Source organism: Phoenix dactylifera, chromosome 10 (assembly GCF_051530095.1).
Source record: "Phoenix dactylifera cultivar Ajwa chromosome 10, Ajwa_hap1_PhDact_Kaust_v1.1, whole genome shotgun sequence".
Lineage (NCBI taxonomy): Eukaryota > Viridiplantae > Streptophyta > Magnoliopsida > Arecales > Arecaceae > Phoenix > Phoenix dactylifera.
In genome coordinates, this window is record NC_143199.1 from 11,554,799 (window position 1) to 11,573,862 (window position 19,064).

At 54.7% G+C, this 19,064-nt stretch overlaps 1 protein-coding gene and 1 non-coding gene across 2 annotated transcripts; both read left to right on the forward strand.

Annotated features, from left to right (window-relative positions):
- Positions 1-1,102: 1,102 nt before the first annotated feature.
- LOC120106789 (small nucleolar RNA R71) lies at positions 1,103-1,208 on the forward strand. Its single transcript, XR_005508819.1, has one exon. It is a non-coding gene; the product is annotated as a small nucleolar RNA R71 (small nucleolar RNA).
- Positions 1,209-7,861: 6,653 nt separating this feature from the next.
- On the forward strand, positions 7,862-9,161 carry LOC149752684 (uncharacterized). The gene is made up of 2 exons (XM_089925982.1): positions 7,862-8,165; positions 8,247-9,161. Exons 1-2 carry the CDS (start codon positions 7,959-7,961, stop codon positions 9,159-9,161), a joined length of 1,122 nt encoding a protein of 373 aa, XP_089782108.1. The 5' UTR covers positions 7,862-7,958.
- Positions 9,162-19,064: the final 9,903 nt, after the last annotated feature.

Consider the following 19,064-nt stretch of genomic DNA (forward strand, 5'->3'; position numbering starts at 1 on the left):
TTTGAAAACCTCCATTATTTCCTCTAGTGAAGTTCCTTTTTTGCCAAAGGGAGAGGGTGAATTAAGAGCTTCAGGATATGGGGCCTTTGGGATATGAGTTTTGGCAGAAGGTGGACTAGGTGAAGAAGAAGAAGAAGGTTTTTTATTTGACACATTTCTATCCTCTTCTTCATCTTCCTTATTGTTGTCCTCCCCAATCTTATTGTCTACTACACGTCCACTCCTTAGGGTAGTCAAAGCATTGGCTTGTTCATGATGAATTGCATTTAGTTGAATTTCTTGAGCCATGTATTGTCCCCTAGGATTACTTAGTGGTTGGCTTGGAAGCTTTCCTTCCTCTCGCTTGTTTAGTGCATTAGCTAGTTAATCCATTTGGGATTCTAGCTTGGCGATTGATTGCGTATGAGAGTGCACTAATTGTGTAATGGTTTCCAAACCTTGAAGGGCGTTCAACACTTTCTCCTCAAAGGCTGTGTTTCTTTGGGGTGGAGGAGGAGTGTGTTGAAATTGAGTCGAGGGACGGTAGGGATGAATATTTTGTTGGGTTTGAAAATTCTGAGAATTTTGAAAATTTTGGGAATAGGGTTGGGCTGTGTTCGAAGCTTGCTGCTTCCAAGAAAAGTTTGGATGATTTCGCCATCCCGGGTTATATGTATTGAAAAATGGGTCATTACCCGGTCTGGGCTGTGTTTGAGCAGCATTGATGTGTTCTTGCACGAGTTCGGGATATTGGGGTGCTGAGGGGCACTCATGAATAGGGTGGGATGGGCTAGAACAAATAGTACACACTTGTGCTTGGGAAGAGTTCATGTAATGCCCACCTATCATCAGTTGGTCAATCTTATGGGACAATGCATCTACCTTGCTAGACAGGTCCATAGAATGACTTATTTCACAAATTGTCCCTTTTCTTTGAGAACTCGGGGGTGCTTGACGAGAACATGAAGCATGGTGGAGGGAGTTTTCATTAAGATTTTCAAATAATTTCCATGCTTCATGCTCATTTTGAAGCATAAAAGTGCCCCCGCATGCAGCATCGATCATCTGACGGTTTCGTTCTGTCAATCCGTCATAAAAACATTGCACTAGTTGCCACTTAGGTATTTGATGATGAGGGCATTTACGGATTAGGTCCCTAAATCTCTTCCAAGTTTCATGAAATTCTTCTCCCTCAGTTTGGGAGAAGCTTGTAATGGCACGTCTAAACTGGTTCGTTCTTCCTATGGAAAAGTATTTTGTAAGGAATTCTTGTTGCATTTGATCCCAAGAATGAATTGAGTTAGCTTCTAAAGAATTCAGCCATTGTTTGGCTCTATCTTTAAGGGAGAAGGAGAATAATCTAAGTTTCAGAGCATCATCAGTGAAATTCTGAATCTTGACAGTGGTGCAAATTTCAAGGAATTGATCTAGGTGTTTATATGGATCTTCATTAGTGAGCCCATAAAAAGATGGAAGCATTTGGATCACACTAGACTTTATTTCATATTGTACAGCTGCTACCTCAGGTAATCGAATGTAAGATGGGGAAGTGTAAATAGTGGGAGTAAAGTATTCCCTCAGGAGTTTGGGTTGTTCTTCAGCCATCTTAAGAGGTGGGGATGATCCTAATGTTTTGATCTTAGCTCGAATGTTCCTAAGGGTTCGTTCTATTTCAGGGTCAAAAGGTAATGGGTTTTGTACTCTAGAACGACTACCGTGCATACACTAGTACTCGATCAATCAAGCATGCAATAAAAGAGAAAAGCATATCAATCCTAGTCTTTGTCCTAAAATCACTAGACAGCTCCTAACTGGTTTGAAGAGGGCACCTAAGCCTCCAATCCGGTCTAATGAACCGAGTTGACCAGGTAAGCTCCCAGGTAAGTGGAGGGGTCACGATGCGTTCGCAAAGGTCCCACTTAAAACCCACTTGCCTCGAGCAGATGAACTGTCTCCCTTATAGGGACAAAGCTTGTCTAGACATCAACTAAGCCACAGAGCGAAATTGGTGCAACTTTCGGTGATCTTCGTCCTATTGAGCTCGAATGTCCCTAGGAGCCAACGTGATGACCCAAAGATTGATTCATAGATTGATTTTGATGATCACAAAACCTTGAAGTATAGATACTAATGTTTATGTTGCAAGGAGAAAGATATTTATTTTGCAAGGAACATAGCAAGTTGGAAGAACACAAGAAGGCCTCCAAAGCTCTCAAGTTGGAAGAAAGCTACAATTTATTGGCCCAAGTTTAAAGTTCAAAGGATTCAAATTGGAGGAGTAAAATCAAAAGAAAAATTTCAAAGAACAGTCTTCGAGTCGACTCCAGTGGAACGCGAGTCGACTCCGATGGTTGGTAGGTCGACTCCAAAGAAAGCAAGAGTCGACTCTCAGCGGAACACAAAGAAAAAGTCAGAGAGCATTTTTGGGACTCTGAGATTCGAGTCGACTCCCGCATTGCACGAGTCGACTCCGAGACTCCGCGACCATCAACAGACAGAAGACCAAGTTACTGCCTCTGAGAGCCGAGTCGACTCCGAGGAAGTTCGAGTCGACTCCAAGACTGGACGAGCCAAAAGACAGAGGATCGGGAGTTCGGGCTCTGAGATTCGAGTCGACTCCCAGGACAGTCGAGTCGACTCGAGTGGATCAAATTCAAAATTGGATCCACGGACTTCAGTGGATGAGCCGACTCCAAAAATGCCAAGTCAGCTCCAGATGTTGGCGAGTCGACTCCGGGTTAAGTCGAGTCGACTCCCAGTCAAGGCATGCACTTTAATTCAAATTTGGAACAGTGGCCGAGTCGTCTCCAGTAAAGCACGAGGCGACTCCTGCAACAGGCGAGTCGACTCCTGATCGCGCGAGTCGACTCCGATCCCAACGGTAATATTGTCAGGAAGTGCAGACTGTGTCCAACGGCTCTATTTTTGTCTCTAACAGCTATATTCTTGTTTCCACGCCATCTAAAGCTATAAAAACAAGAAGAGAGCTAGGGGAGAAATCATGGAAGTGGGAGAGATCATCTAGGAAAGAGATCTCAAAGAGATTACAAAGGAAATCTCCCATAAGCACAAAAGGGCCATCCAAAACGAAATAGAGAGAAGAAGAGCATCCAAGTGAATCCGAAAGCTTCCTCTCCATCCGTGTGCTGCCTCGGGGATCCTCTACTTCATGCCAAATCAGAGGAGGATCAAGTAAAGAAGAAGCCGAGCTCCTCCATCTTCAAAACTCGTTTGAGGGCTTCTCTTTACTCTATTTATTTATATTGTCATATCTGCTTGTTTAAGAAGCTTTGATTTGTTTTTATTCTTTGTTTTAATATCTTGTAACTTGATTCAATCAAGGGATTGAATCAAGGGGTTAAAGGTTTGTTGGTGAGCCAAAGGGAAAACCAACGGTGTAAGGTTTGTTGGTGAGCCAAAGAGAAAACCAACGGGATTAAGGTTTGTTGGTGAGCCAAAGGGAAAACCAACGGGGTTTAGGTTTGTTGGTGAGCCGAGGGTAAAACCAACGTGTAAGGGTTTGATTGTGAGCCCGGAAAAACAATCGGGGTTGGTTCTAGTCGGTGAGCCTGGAAAAACCGACCGAGTTCGTTGTGCGCTCGTAAAACAACAAGTTGGGTTGTGAGCTTGTAAAACAACCGGCTGTAATCAGTAGAATTATAGTGAAATTCCCAAGAGGTCTTGGGGAGTGGATGTAGGTGCTGGGGTGCACCGAACCACTATATGTCCTTTGTGTTTGTAATGCCTCTAGTTATTGTCTAACTAACACACTTACTTACTTAGATAAATTGCTTGCTTAATTCTTATCCGCACATCCTTTAGTTGCAAGCATATTTAATCAAGTCGAAGTCTATACATCAAACCCTTGCTAAGTTTAACTTTCACTGTGCATCTATACAACTTAGCATAGTTAATCAAAAAGTAGTAGAAGTAGCATAAAAGTTTTAAAAGACCCAATTCACCCCCCCCCCCTCTTGGGTTGTATCTACTGGGCAACAAGTGGTATCAGAGCAGGTGCTCAAATATTATTTGTAGTCTTAATCGACTAGAGCCAAAGATCATGACAACTCAAATAGATAGTTTTCTAGGAGAAGGACAATCAATTGATACACCTCCACTGTTTAATGGTATAAACTACCCACATTGGAAAATACGCATGCGCATTTTCATTCAATCACAAAACTATTATCTATGGAAAATCATAATAAATGACCTTCACACACTCTCTCATATTAATGAGAAGGACTTAGCACAATTAAATACTAATGCTATGAACATATTATATTGTGCTATTCAAGAAACAAAGTTTAATGAAATTTCTGCATGCTTATCTGCTAAGGAGATCTGGGATACTTTAGAAAATATTTATGATAAATCTCAGATTAGCTCTCATATGCTTCAATTATATACTAACAATGAGACTGCAGAAAAGGGTGATGAATCTCCCTCAGTCGAGTCGACTCCAAGTAGCTCAGAGTCGACTCCCAAGTTAGTCGAGTCGACTCCAATAAGGTCCGAGTCGACTCCGAGGCAAATCAGCTTTCTAAAGACAAAGAAGAAGAGGAAGCAAGAAGAAAGGAAGAAAGAGGTAAAGCGCAAGAAAGCCTTGACCAAGAGAAAGTCAGACAAGGAATTGAAAGTTAGGAGCAACAATGAACTACAAGAGGTAACTAACTTATGTCTTATGGTACAAGAAGATAAAGTAGAATCTGAATCTATTCTTACACCAAATGACTTTCATGAAAAATATTCTTATGATGAACTTTTAAATGCTTTTCATGATTTGTATAGTGAATGTAGAAAATTAGCTAGAAAAAATAAAAATCTTAAAAAGCTAAATTTGGAAATTTCAAAAGAAAGAAATTCTATTACTGAAATACAAGACAAACTAAATTCTGAAAATAAAAGTTTAAGGTCATTTTCAGAAGAATTGATTCAGAAAAATCATTGCTTAATTAAAGAAAATCAAAACTTAAGTAAAGAAATTAATCAATTAAAATCTTTTATTAACAAATTCACCGTAAGTTCAGAACGATTAAAAATGATGTTTGAAAGCCAATATGTTGCTTGTGATAAATCAAAACTTGGCTTGATTCCTTTACTTAACAATAAATCTCTAGAGAAAAAGGTTATCAATTCATCAAGCAAACCATTAAATAAGATAACTTATTTCAAAAATGAAAAGGATGGGAATAACAACTTTACCTATCGTTCTAGTATAATTAAATCAAATGGTAAAGTTATTACTATTAAACAGATATGGGTTCCAAAAGGAACCATATGTCCTAACTCTCAAGGACTCAAGCAAGCTTGGGTACCCAAAATGAGAAAATGAGGATGTACACATAGGTGTACCAAGGTACCCATGGAACATAAAGAAACTTAAAAAGTTATTAACAAAAAAAATGAAATCAGTAATTCTTGCATCTCATCATTATTTGTCCTTTAGTATCTGATATGATTTGCTATTAGTGACCAATTTTGTGATATAGAAAATTGTTGCTGGTGGTCCAAACCGAGAACGATTGGCACAGCGGTGTGAACGGGATTCCGTCTGAGTTGCCTTGGTTGGTATTGATTGCGCTCCACCTTCCACCGGGAAACCTGCAAGCAAGCCTCGCACCACCACTGGGGTAGTGGGGGCCCTCCGACGATCAAGTCAGAGGAGATTGGAGGAAAAGGAGAGATAATAGTAGCAAGTAGGAGAATGCTCTGGAAGTTCTTGCTTACCCCCCCCCTTCTCCCCCCAGCCGCATATATACCAGGCTGGGGGGTCTTTCAGGGGAGTTCGTCATCGTGGGGCACGATGGAGCTGCCACTGACACGGCCGTTACAGGGCGTCGTGGGGCAGCGCTGGGTACGGACATGACAGGGCGTAGTGGAGCTCCGCCTTGTACGGCCGTTACAGGGGATCGTGGAGCAGCGCCAGATACAACCGTTGCAGGGAGTAGTGGAGCAGGAGGCTGCGGCGTGCCTCTGGGGAATAGCCTGTCGTTGTCGATAGATGTCCGACTCGAGGTCGGGCTGCGGAGACGAAGATGTCCGACTCGGGGTCGGATTGCTGGATCAAGGGGCTGCCGACTCGGGGTCGGGCTGCGGAACCGAAGATATCCGACTCGGGGTCGGATTGCTAGATCAAGGGGCAGCCAACTCGGGGTCGGGCTGCGGAGCCGAAGATGTCCGACTCGGGGTCGGATTGCTGGATCAAGGGGCTGCCGTAGTCTTCCTGGGCGCGCGTGCCGGTCACGTGGGGCATGGTGGCTAAGTTCCCCCGTAACAGTAGCCCCCCACTTCCGAGCCTGGAACCAGAAGGGGAACGGGTGAAGGGAGTGATGCTTCGTGATTGCCGCCATCCCTCGGAGAGGCGCGCGCGCTTCGAGCTCCCCGCCTTCTTTATGGCGTATGGCGGTTGTTGCTGACCTGGCAGTCTGAGAATTTCGGCGGACATCCTTCCTTAATGGCGTCGATTCGCCTTTGGGGCGCGAGCGACCCTTCGGCAGCCAGGCATCCTCTGGCGTCACTGTGGCGTCACCCACCTTTCCGCCTATTTAACCGGGGGCCCTCCTCCGTCCGCCTTTCTCTTTACAGACATCTCCGAGTTTCTCCTTTGCGCTGCCGTCATTGCCGTCGGACTGTTCGCTTGCTCCTCCTTTGACGCTCTCGGAGCCGTTCTTCCTTTTCTTCCGGTGAGTTGCCCCATTCTTCAATTTAAGGCTCTCCATACTTTCTCCTTTTGTATTAGGGTACTCCAGTCATTCCGGTCCTTTCCCCCTTCTTGACCCCGTCCTGACCGTAGATTCACTGGCCATTAGGGATGGGCGAAGTGAGAGCAGACCGCATTAAGTCGGAGCTGGTCGCTGAAGACCTAGATAGGTTCGTGGCTCGATACCACCTTCCCGAGGCCTGCAATGTTACGCTCCCGGGGCCTGAGGAGAGGATGTCCCATCCTCCTCCAGGGAAGGTCGCCATCAATGAGGGCATTCTTCAGGCCGGGTTTCGCTTTCCCCCCTCGGACTTAGTCGTTCAGGTGCTTCGGGGTTTAAGAGTGGCGCCGACGCAACTGGTGCCGAACTCATGGCGCGCCCTGACGGCCTTTCAGGTTCTCTGCCGCATGCACGAGGTTCCCGCCACCCTGAATGTCTTTTGGGAATGCTACGGCCTGAGCGGCCACCCCCAGGACAAAGGGTGGTGGTGCTTTGCGGCGCGGCGAGGGTGCGGCCTCGTCAAGGAGGCTCCTACCTCCATTCACGGCTGGAAGGGGCGCTTCTTTTTCGTTGACGCAGATCCCTCTTGGGGAATCAGGGCTACCTGGGAGACGCCGATGAAGTCCCCGATTGGCCTATCGAGGTTGTCGAGGGAGGAATCCGATGGCGTCGCCGTCTTGAAGGGGTTGGTTGCCGAGGGCCGGCTCCCCCCGGTGGCTCGCCTTATTTCCGAGGATACCTTGGTGAACGTCGGTCTGAGCTCGGTCCCCGCTGACCGTGAGCCCGCCACCATTTCTTTTTTAGCTCTTTTCTCCTATTTCGTTTCTTTTTTCCTTCAGTTTCTCAGCCTCCGACCATCTCGTCTTTTTTGCAGAGATCGACGACATCATGCGGTCGGACAAGGCAACGGCTGTCGGTAGGACGTCCCTACTAGAAGCGGTCCGGAGGAAGAAACGAGCTCCTCCGAGCGGGGCCCCTCCGGCGAAGAAGTCCCGCCGGCAGGCGACTCCGACGCCGACAGACGGGTCCAGACCCACCGATCAGGGGGACGCCGCGGGCGCGGACCGGCAGTTGACGCTGTATCAGCCCTCCGATGCCGAGACTACCGTTTCTCTGGAGGCATCACCCGGGCGCGCCCGAGATGGACGGGTCGGACGTGATTGGTCCCCAACCCAGCCTTCGACTTGGTCGGCTCCGGATGATACGAGGAGGGACGCGCCGAGGCCCCGGCCGAGCGGGACCCTGTCAATTCCAGGGGCGGTCCCCGCCCCGAGCATGGTCAGCATGACTCTTCCCCAAGCGATGGGTAAGGGTAAGGCTGCAGAACCACCGTCCGACTCCGGGGAGAAGTCGGGGTCGGCCTTCACTTTCGCCGGCGCCCGAAACCTCATCGAGACGGTGCTGCTGGAGAAGGACCGCAGGCGGGTCCGGGAGATGAGGGTCCCTGACGTTGGGGCTGCCAGCTGCGTCTGTCTCATGTCGGTGAGTGTTCTTTTGGTCGCTTTCATCATTTATAGGCTCTGTTGATCCCCGCCTGACGCCCTCGTTTTTCCTATCTCTTAGCTCGCCCAGTACATGATCCGCCTGGAGGAGTGCTACGAGGAACAGGCGAGGCTTCTGGCGAGGGCCGAGAGCCAACTGAAGGCAGTAGAGGAGGGAGGTCAGGCTGCGGCGGGGAGGACGACCAGGGACCTCGAGATGAGGCTCCAGGTGGCCGAAGAGCGGGCACTCGGCTTCGTCACCCTCGAGAAGCAACTGTTGGAGGCTCAGGAGCAACTCAAGGTCGCCTCGGGTCTCGAGGGCGAGATCAAGAAGGCGGAGGAGCGGGCCGAGAAGCAGTCCCGGAAGGCTGCCGACTACCGGGAGAGGTGGGAGAAGGCCCAGCGGTCAGCCGACAACGCCCGCAACCGAACCCGGTCTCTTGAAGCCAAGCTGGGCGAATTGGAGTCGGCCTTGGAGAAGTCCCGCGCGAGCGACCAGGAGCTTCATTCGCGCCTGGAGGAGGCTGAGGCTGCTCGCATTGCTGTCGAGGCGAAGCACAAGGAGGCTCAGGCTGATCTGCTGAGGGTCTCCTCCGAGGCGGATGACCGGATTGTGGCGAAGGTCTTGGAGGCGAAAGCTCAGATTATGGAGCGGGCAGAGGCGGCGCTGGCCGAGAAGAGTGCGGAGATCGGGCGTCAGGCGGTACAGGCTTATCGTCAGTCCGCCGAGTTCACTCGTGATATGTCGGAGGCGGTACAGGCCTATCGTCAGTCTGACGAGTTCGTCCGTGACATGTCGGACGCGGGGTCCGACTCCTTTGTCTTAGGCTTCGAGGAAGGCCTGGCAAGGGTGTCGGCTAAGTACCCCGAAATTGACCTGAGTGGGATCTCCCTTCTCGACTCCCCTTCGGCGCCATTGCCTGCTGATTCTCCAACCGTCTCCCTACCCCTTGCGGACGTGCCTGGCGTTCCCGACTCGGGGGTTCCTCCAAGCTGACCCTCTGTACTTTTCTTTGTGCGTTGGCGTTTTGCCAAGTTGTATGGGTCTCGGCCCTGAAACAATGAAAGTTAATGCAAATAGAGTTTCTTCATTTCACTTTCGTCCTTCTTCTTTTTAACTTTTGGTAGCGTCTCGCTGACTTCCGACTCCTGAAATTCTTCTGGCGCTAGGCCAGGTATCTGAGGGTTAGGCCTCAGGGAATTCTTCCGGCGCTAAGCCAGGCATCCGAGGGTTAGGCCTCAGGAACTACTTCCGGCGCTAAGCCGGGCATCCGAGGGTTAGACCTCAGAAAATTCTTCCGGCACTAAGCCAGGCATCCGAGGGTTATGCCTCAGGAAATTCTTCTGGCACTAGGCCAGGCATCCGAGGGTTATGCCTCAGGAAATTCTTCCGGCACTAGGCCAGGCATCCGAGGGTTAGGCCTCAGGAAATTCTTCCGGCACTAAGCCAGGCATCCGAGGGTTAGGCCTCAGGAACTTTTTCCGGCGCTAAGCCAGGCATCCGAGGGTTAGGCCTCAGGAACTTCTTCCGGCGCTAAGCCAGGCATCCGAGGGTTGGGCCTCAGGAAATTCTTCCGGCACTAGGCCAGGCATCCGAGGGTTAGGCCTCAGGAACTTCTTCCGGCGCTAAGCCAGGCATCCGAGGGTTAGGCCTCAGAAAATTCTTCCGGCACTAGGCCAGGCATCCGAGGGTTATGCCTCAGGAAATTCTTCCGGCACTAGGCCAGGCATCCGAGGGTTAGGCCTCAGAAAATTCTTCCGGCACTAAGCCAGGCATCCGAGGGTTAGGCTTCAGGAAATTCTTCCGGCGCTAGGCCAGGCATCCGAGGGTTAGGCCTCGGGAACTTCTTCCGGCGCTAGGCCAGGCATCCGAGGGTTAGGCCTCAGGAAATTCCGCTCGTTGGTCGGCCAAGGCTGGCGCAAGCCGAGGCGACCGGTCGGGGCTTCAGGCTAGTCTGCTCCCGGGATGATCATCGGGTTAGCCTGGCATCCGAGGGCCAAGCCTCAGGAGATTCCGCTCGTTGGTCGGCCAAGGCTGGCGCAAGCCGAGGCGACCGGTCGGGGCTTCAGGCTAGTCTGCTCCCGGGATGATCATTGGGTTAGCCTGGCATCCGAGGGCCGAGCCTCGGGAAATTCCGCTCGTTGGTCGGCCAAGGCTGGCGCAAGCCGAGGCGACCGGTCGGGGCTTCAGGCTAGTCTGCTCCCGGGATGATCATCAGGTTAGCCTGGCATCCGAAGGTTGTCAGGCCTCAGGAAATTCCGCTCGTTGGTCGGCCAAGGCTGGCGCAAGCCGAGGCGACCGGTCGGGGCTTCAGGCTAGTCTGCTCCCGGGATGATCATCGGGTTAGCCTGGCATCCGAGGGCCGAGCCTCGAGAAATTCCGCTCGTTGGTCGGCCAAGGCTGGCGCAAGCCGAGGCGACCGGTCGGGGCTTCAGGCTAGTCTGCTCCCGGGATGATCATCGGGTTAGCCTGGCATCCGAGGGCCGAGCCTCGGAAAATTCCGCTCGTTGGTCGGCCAAGGCTGGCGCAAGCCGAGGCGACCGGTCGGGGCTTCAGGCTAGTCTGCTCCGGGGATGATCATCGGGTTAGCCTAGCATCCGAGGGCCGAGCCTCGGGAAATTCCGCTCGTTGGTCGGCCAAGGCTGGCGCAAGCCGAGGCGACCGGTCGGGGCTTCAGGCTAGTCTGCTCCCGGGATGATCATCGGGTTAGCCTGGCATCCGAGGGCCGAGCCTCGGAAAATTCCGCTCGCTGGTCGGCCAAGGCTGGCGCAAGCCGAGGCGACCGGTCGGGGCTTCAGGCTAGTCTGCTCCCGGGATGATCATCGGGTTAGCCTGGCATCCGAGGGCCGAGCCTCGGAAAATTCCGCTCGCTGGTCGGCCAAGGCTGGCGCAAGCCGAGGCGACCGGTCGGGGCTTCAGGCTAGTCTGCTCCCGGGATGATCATCGGGTTAGCCTGGCATCCGAGGGCCGAGCCTCGAGAAATTCCGCTCGTTGGTCGGCCAAGGCTGGCGCAAGCCGAGGCGACCGGTCGGGGCTTCAAGCTAGTCTGCTCCCGGGATGATCATCGGGTTAGCCTGGCATCCGAGGGCCGAGCCTCGGGAAATTCCGCTCGTTGGTCGGCCAAGGCTGGCGCAAGCCGAGGCGACCGGTCGGGGCTTCAGGCTAGTCTGCTCCCGGGATGATCATCGGGTTAGCCTGGCATCCGAGGGCCGAGCCTCGGGAAATTCCGCTCGTTGGTCGGCCAAGGCTGGCGCAAGCCGAGGCGACCGGTCGGGGCTTCAGGCTAGTCTGCTCCCGGGATGATCATCGGGTTAGCCTGGCATCCGAGGGCCGAGCCTCGGGAAATTCCGCTCGTTGGTCGGCCAAGGCTGGCGCAAGCCGAGGCGACCGGTCGGGGCTTCAGGCTAGTCTGCTCCCGGGATGATCATCGGGTTAGCCTGGCATCCGAGGGCCGAGCCTCGGAAAATTCCGCTCGCTGGTCGTGCGCCTGTCGCTTGCCGCCCGACGGGATTTCTCCGTGGCCAGCTGCGATCGTGTTTCTCCTCCTCTCCAAGCGTTGCCTGGGGAACACCAGATGGGCATTAAATGCTAATTGAGGGGTTACCTGGGAAATCGGATCGCCAGTTGCTGCTTGCGAGGAGTGTCAGTTAAGCGGCCGCGATACGCGCGTTCTTCGAGGCGGATGCGGCCTGGGCGCGAGCGGAGATACGTGGACCTAGGGGTACAGGCCACCCGGAGTGTCCTGCACAAAGAACGCGATTAAGAAGAATGACGCTTAGGAAATCGCGAGAAGATACGCCTCGAGAGCCGGATCGGCTCCGGATTCAATGCGCCCGCATTTATTGGAGCCACCCGCATCGGAACGACCGGGGGGCCGCAGTTTGGCTATAAATATAGGTGCAGGTGCGATGGAGCCTGCCAAGCCGGAGCTGTTCAGATTGCCATGGATCGTGGGCCTCCTCTCCGGCGCATGGTTGAGAGACCCCTATCGAAGGAACGGGAGGCACGCCCTTCGCGACTTCCGCCAACTAGCCGTTTCATCTGGGATCAACAAGGAGGTTCTCCCCGGCGGAACTCCGCTCTAGGCGTTTCATCCGGGATCACGTCTCCCGTCCTTGAAGTTCGGCCTCCCGATTGAGCTCCGCACCAGACGCTTGATCCGGGACCGCGCCTCCATATGCTCTTCTCCCTTGTATTCCTTCTCTCCCCTAACACTGGGGAGGACCGGAATATCCCTTGGAGGTGGCGTTCCCCTGGAGGCAGCGGGAGCTTCTTCTGCGGCGGCTCCTCATCTTTTTTGTGAGGCGTGGATGGCGCCTCTGGGTAGGAGCAGTGTGGACTTCTCCTTCGTCCACTTCTTCTTCATCCGCGCCGGCTCTTCGTCTTTTTCGTGAGACGCCGATGGCGCCTCCGGTTGGAAGCACCCACTTCCGGCGGGATTGCAGCCGCTTCGGATGGAGGTTTCGGGATCCCAGATCTTCAGCTCCTCGGAGTCTCCACCTCTTCTTTACTTTCTTTACACCTTAATTCTCCTCTGGAAATTCCTTGTAATCACACAAGCACGCCATTGTAACCAGAAATTATTGAAATGAAAAGTGTTATACATTTTTGAACTGTCTTCCTGGCATTGTCGTTCTACTGGTAATACATCCGCAGGTTAGCGGAATTCCAGCTCCTTGGAATTTCTCGACCATCTAGGGCCTCCAACTGGTAGGAGCCAGGTCGGTTTACCCAGCGAACCCTATACGGGCCTTCCCAATTTGGCGCTAGCTTTCCACCTTCCGCAGGTTGAGATGCTTTAGCTCGCCTTAGCACCAGATCTCCGATTCTGAAAAGCTTCGGTCGGACCTTGGAGTTGTAATATCGGGCCACCCTCCGCTGATACATCGCCATCCGAACCTGCGCCATTTCTCTTGCTTCTTCCAAGAGATCCAGGTTCCCTCGGAGTTGCTCCGAATTGGCCTCGGGTCGGTGCGCGGCCACCCGAGGTGAGGGGAGTCCGAGCTCCACGGGGACAACGGCTTTCGTGCCATAGGTTAGGCTGAAAGGCGTCTCCCCGGTAGGGGTCCGATGCGTGGTCCGATATGCCCAAAGGACATTCTCGAGTTCTTCGACCCAAGCTTGCCCCGTCCGACCGATTCGCGCTTTGATTCCTTGGAGGATTGTCCGATTTGTGACCTCGGCCTCGCCGTTGGTTTGGGGATGCGACACAGATGTGAACCGATGCTCGATCCCGAACTCCTCGCAGAAGTCACGGAAATGCTTGTTGTCGAACTGTCGACCATTATCCGAGATGAGGACCCGAGGTACCCCAAATCGGACAATGATGTTCTTCTTCACGAACTTCCGGACTTGCGCCTCCGTGATAGTGGCCAGCGGCTCTGCCTCCACCCACTTGGTGAAGTAGTCGATTGCAACAATCAAAAATTTCCGCTGAGCTGAAGCGACGGGGAATGGTCCGAGGATATCCATTCCCCACTGGGCGAAGGGCCAGGGTGCAGTGATTGGTGCCAAGGGGACAGAAGGGACTCTTTGGACGTTGGCGTGGCGCTGGCAGGCGTCGCATTTCCGTACATGATCCTTTGAGTCCTCCAACAAGGTAGGCCAATAATAGCCTTGCCTCATGATCTTGTGCGCCAAGGACCTAGCCCCCAAGTGTGATCCGCAAACGCCTTCGTGGACTTCGCCGAGGACGTAGGCCGCTTCCGAGGGGCGGAGGCACTTTAAGAGGGGGGCGGTGAACGAGGTCCGATACAGCCTCCCTTCATAGAGTACGTAGTGGGCGGACTTCATAACAAGTCGCCGAGCTTGATCTTCGTCTTCAGGGAGGATCCCTTCGGCGAGGTAGGCGACAAGCGGGTCCATCCAAGACGGCTCCGGATCAATCGCCATCACCGCTCCAGCCTCGCCGATGCTCGGGGCATCCAGGGTCTCCAGGTAGATCGCCCTCGACAAGTTGTGCGCGTCTGCGCCCACTAAGCGGGACAACCTGTCGGCCCTGGCATTTTCACTTCTTGGGACCTGCTGGATGTCGACACTGCCGAGGTCGGGAATGAGTGCTTGCACCTTCCGGACGTAATTCTGCATGGTCGGGTTCCGGGCCTCGAACTCCCCACGGACCTGCCCGACCACCAGCTGGGAGTCGGTGAAGACCTTCAGGCGCCGGATGCCGAGCTCCTTGGTGAGTTTGAGTCCCGTGACTAGGGCCTCGTACTCCGCCTCGTTGTTGGTCACTGGAAATCCGAACCTCAAGGCATACTCGGCTATCACTCCATCAGGACTGGTAAGGACCAGCCCGGCCCCTCCACCTTCGGGGTTCGACGACCCATCGATGTGAAGCGTCCAAATCGGGAGGTCGAGGCTGGGTGTTTCCGGCGACCTAGGTTCCGCCTCCTGCACCGTGCACTCAGCGAGGAAATCTGCGAGCACCTGGGCCTTGATGGCGGGTCGGGGCTGGTAGCGGATGTCGAACTCACCAAGTTCTACTGCCCACTTCACCAGCCGTCCCGCATTCTCAGGATTGCTGAGGATCTGCCGCAGCGGTTGATCGGTCAAGAGGGTGACAGAATGGGCCTGGAAATAGGGGCGAAGCCTCCTGGTCGCGGTCAGCAGCGCGAAGGCGATCTTTTCAGCCTTCGTATACCGCGTCTCGGCATCCCGTAGGACCCGGCTGATGTTGTACACAGGCCTCTGGAGCTTTGCCTCTTCCCAAACCAGTACCGCACTGACTGCGGTTGGGGAGACCGCCAGATAGAGGTAGAGCATCTCCCCTTCTTGCGGCTTGGACAGCAGGGGAGGAGACGCCAAGTATTCCTTGAGCTGGTCGAATGCTGCTTGACATTCGGCCGTCCAGAGGAAGTCTTTTGGGCGTTTCAACACCTTGAAGAAAGGTTGGCAGCGTTCGGCCGATTTTGCCACAAATCGTCCGAGCGCGGCGACCCTCCCAGCGAGCTCCTGAACCCCCTTCACTTTGGTCGGAGGGGACATATCTTGGATGGCCTTGATTTTGTCCGGGTTGGCTTCGATCCCCCGCTGGTTGACAATGAAACCGAGGAACCTCCCGGCCGAAGCGCCAAAGGCGCACTTCGCTGGGTTCAGCTTCATGCGAAACTTCCGCAAGGTGGCGAAAGTCTCCTCCAGATCCGCGATGTGCTGGTCTGCACGGCGGCTCTTCACCAGCATATCGTCCACGTACACCTCCATGTTCCAGCCGATTTGCTCTTTGAAGATTTTGTTGACGAGGCGCTGGTAAGTGGCGCCAGCATTCTTCAGACCGAAGGGCATTACCTTGTAACAGTACAGCCCCCGGTCTGTTATAAAGGCAGTTTTCTCCTCGTCCTGTGGAGCCATCATTATCTGGTTGTAGCCGGAGAAGGCGTCCATGAAAGACAGCAGCTGATACCCGGAAGTCGCGTCGACCAGTTGGTCTATCCGCGGAAGCGGAAAGCTATCCTTGGGACACGCCTTGTTCAGGTCGGTGTAGTCGACGCACATCCTCCACTTCCCGCTCGCCTTCCGGACAAGTACGACATTTGCCAGCCATTCGGGATAGCTGACCTCCCTTATGAATCCTGCCTCCAAGAGCTTGTCTACCTCCTGGTCGACCACTCGGATCCGATCCGGGGCACAGTGTCTCTTCTTCTGTTTTACCGGTCGGTGGGTCGGGTCGACGTTGAGGGCGTGAGAAATGACCTCCGGGTCGATCCCAGGTACATCGGCCGCCGACCAGGCAAACACATCGGCATTGGCTCGGAGGAATTCCACCAACCGGGCCCGAGCTCCCAGGTCGAGATTGGCGCCGACCCGGATCGTCCTGTCCGGGCGACCTTCCTCGAGGGGAACTTCGATCACACCCTCGGCCGGCTCCCCGTGCCGCAAGGCCACCTCGTCTCTGGCGTCGAGGGACTCGATGCTTAAGGCTTCTACGGGCTCCTTCCCTTTGAGAGTTGCTAGGAAACATTGCCTTGCAGTCGGTTGGTCACCTCGGACCTCTCCAATCCCGGCCGCCGTGGGGAACCGCATGAGCAAGTGGTACGTAGAGACCACCGCGCGAAGGGCGTTCAGTCCGGGTCGTCCGAGGATAGCGTTGTAGGCCGAGGGAACACGGACGACCAAGAACCCGAGCCGCACCGTGGCTTCTGCGGGTGCAACGCCCGCAGTCACAGGCAGCTCAACGACACCTTCGGCCGAGATAGCGTCACCAGTGAATCCTATGAGGGGGGTGGATGTTTTGTGCAACAATTGTCTGGAAAAGCTCATCTTTTGGAAGGCCTCGTAAAACAAAATATCAGCTGAGCTTCCACTATCCACAAGAACACGCCTTACATCATAATTTGCCATAGTGAGGGAGATCACCATGGCGTCATCGTGGGGGGTCTGAACCCCCTTTACATCTTCATCACAAAAAGTGATTACATTACCGACCCTCTGCCTCATTGCGACGGCTGCCCCTGACGCTTCAGTCGAGCCCCCTGCGTTCCTCTCGGGCCGGGGGCAGCCCCCAGTGATAGTGTGGATCACGCCCGCGACGGGTCGATTCTGCTCCTGAGGCTCCTGAGGGGCCGGGTCGGCCGGACGCGGGTCTGCGGGGGGACGTCGGTCGTTCACATATCGACCGAGACGCCCTCGGCGGATGAGAGCCTCGATCTCGTCCCGAAGCTGGAAGCAGTCTTTGGTGTCGTGGCCGTGGTCCCGGTGGTACTCACAGTACGCCCGAGAGGGCCTCCTCCCAGGAATCCTCTTCATTTGTCTCGGGACCGGGAGGTCCTCCCGCCCCTTGATTTTCATGAGGATCTGGGCCCGGGGAGTCAGGAGAGGAGTGTACCGGTTGAAACGTCGGGGCGGAGAACGAGGGCGTAGGGCGCCGTGGTTCCTCGCTGGCGACAGGCTTCTGCGCCGACGTTGAGGCGTCGGGCTCCTCCTCTGGTGTGCCTCTTTTCGCCTTTTCTTCCCGAGCTTTGGAGGAATCTCGGCGGCCTCCTTGCTCCGGTGGGTGGCCGCTTCCTCGGCGTCCGCATACTGGTTCGCCTGGGACAACAGGTCCGGGAAGCTCCGCGGCAGGCGTTTGTCCAGGGAGAAGGTGAGTCTGCCCTTTCGGAAGCCACGCTTCAGGGCTGAAAGAGCCACCTCCTGGCTCAGGTTCCGGACTTCCAGCGTAGCCTTGTTGAAGCGGGTAAGATAATCCCGCAAGCTTTCTCCCTCGTTTTGCCGGACATCAAAGAGGGAGTCGGAGACCAGTCGCCGCCGGCTACTGACGGTGAAATGGGTGATGAAGAGGCGAGTAAACTGGTCGAAGGACTGGATTGAGTTAGCCTCCAAGCCGGCGAACCACGCCCTTGCCGGGCCACGGAGGGTCGCCGGGAAGGCCTTGCAGAGGAGAGGATCTGATGCTCCGTGGAGGAGCATAAGGGTCCTGAAACTCTCGACGTGATCCCGCGGGTCCGCCGCCCCGTCATAGGGCTCGATCGCCGGTATTTTAAACCCCGGCGGATTCGGGGTCCGCAGGATCCTCGAGGCAAGCGCCGGCTGGGAGGAGATCTCCAAGTCGGCGAAGGGATCTTTGGGGTGGCCCTTCAGGACCTGGAGTTGTCGGTGGAGATCGTCCACCCGCCGGTCCAGGGAGCGCGACCGATGGGTGGGAGACAAGGAGCACCGAGAGGGGGACCGACTGGAGCGCGGGTTCCTTGAGGACTGGGGGGTCTGGGAACGCGCCCGGGCCCGCCTTTCGTACCCCGCGCAGCTCCGATGGGAAGGTCCCGGCAGAATGGACCGTGCTCGAGAATCTTCCTCGTGCCGGCGCTCCTCCCCATGGGAGAGGAAGGAGCGCGGGTTGAGGAGGACAGGTGAGCGCTCAGGGAGCAGCGGCTCCTGGGCCCGCTGCGGCGCCCGAGACATCACACCCTGCAGGTTCTGCACTGCCTCCGCGAGGGTGCGAACCTGCTGGGCTAACTGGTCGAACTGAGCGGCTTCGACCATCTGAATGGGAGGTGGAGCGGTGGAGTGTTGCTGAGAATGTGTTGAGACGCAGCGGCCTCCCGGCCGGAGGCGCGAGAGGCCCCGCGACCGGAGGCATTGGAAGCTCCACGACCACCTCGCCGTGCCATTACGATCGCTCTGAGATTCGTCCCTTCCTCTAGCGCCAACTGTTGCTGGTGGTCCAAACCGAGAACGATTGGCACAGCGGTGTGAACGGGATTCTGTCTGAGTTGCCTTGGTTGGTGTTGATTGCGCTCCACCTTCCACCGGGAAACCTGCAAGCAAGCCTCGCACCACCACTGGGGTAGTGGGGGCCCTCCGACGATCAAGTCAGAGGAGATTGGAGGAAAAGGAGAGATAATAGTAGCAAGTAGGAGAATGCTCTGGAAGTTCTTTCTTACCCCCCCTTCTCCCCCCAGCCGCATATATACCAGGCTGGGGGGTCTTTCAGGGGGGTTCGTCATCGTGGGGCACGATGGAGCTGCCACTGACACGGCCGTTACAGGGCGTCGTGGGGCAGCGCTGGGTACGGACATGACAGGGCGTAGTGGAGCTCCGCCTTGTACGGCCGTTACAGGGGATCGTGGAGCAGCGCCAGATACAACCGTTGCAGGGAGTAGTGGAGCAGGAGGCTGCGGCGTGCCTCTGGGGAATAGCCTGTCGTTGTCGATAGATGTCCGACTCGGGGTCGGGCTGCGGAGACGAAGATGTCCGACTCAGGGTCGGATTGCTGGATCAAGGGGCTGCCGACTCGGGGTCGGGCTGCGGAACCGAAGATATCCGACTCGGGGTCGGATTGCTGGATCAAGGGGCAGCCGACTCGGGGTCGGGCTGCGGAGCCGAAGATGTCCGACTCGGAGTCGGATTGCTGGATCAAGGGGCTGCCGTAGTCTTCCTGGGCGCGCGTGCCGGTCACGTGGGGCA

Excerpts from the sequence above, each read along its gene's own strand:
- LOC149752684 (XM_089925982.1), top strand. The coding sequence starts at position 7,959 with ATGGTCAGCATGACTCTTCCCCAAGCGATGGGTAAGGGTAAGGCTGCA. Across the intron at positions 8,166-8,246 it reads GCTGCGTCTGTCTCATGTCG|CTCGCCCAGTACATGATCCG; the intron begins GTGAGTGTTCTT and ends CCTATCTCTTAG.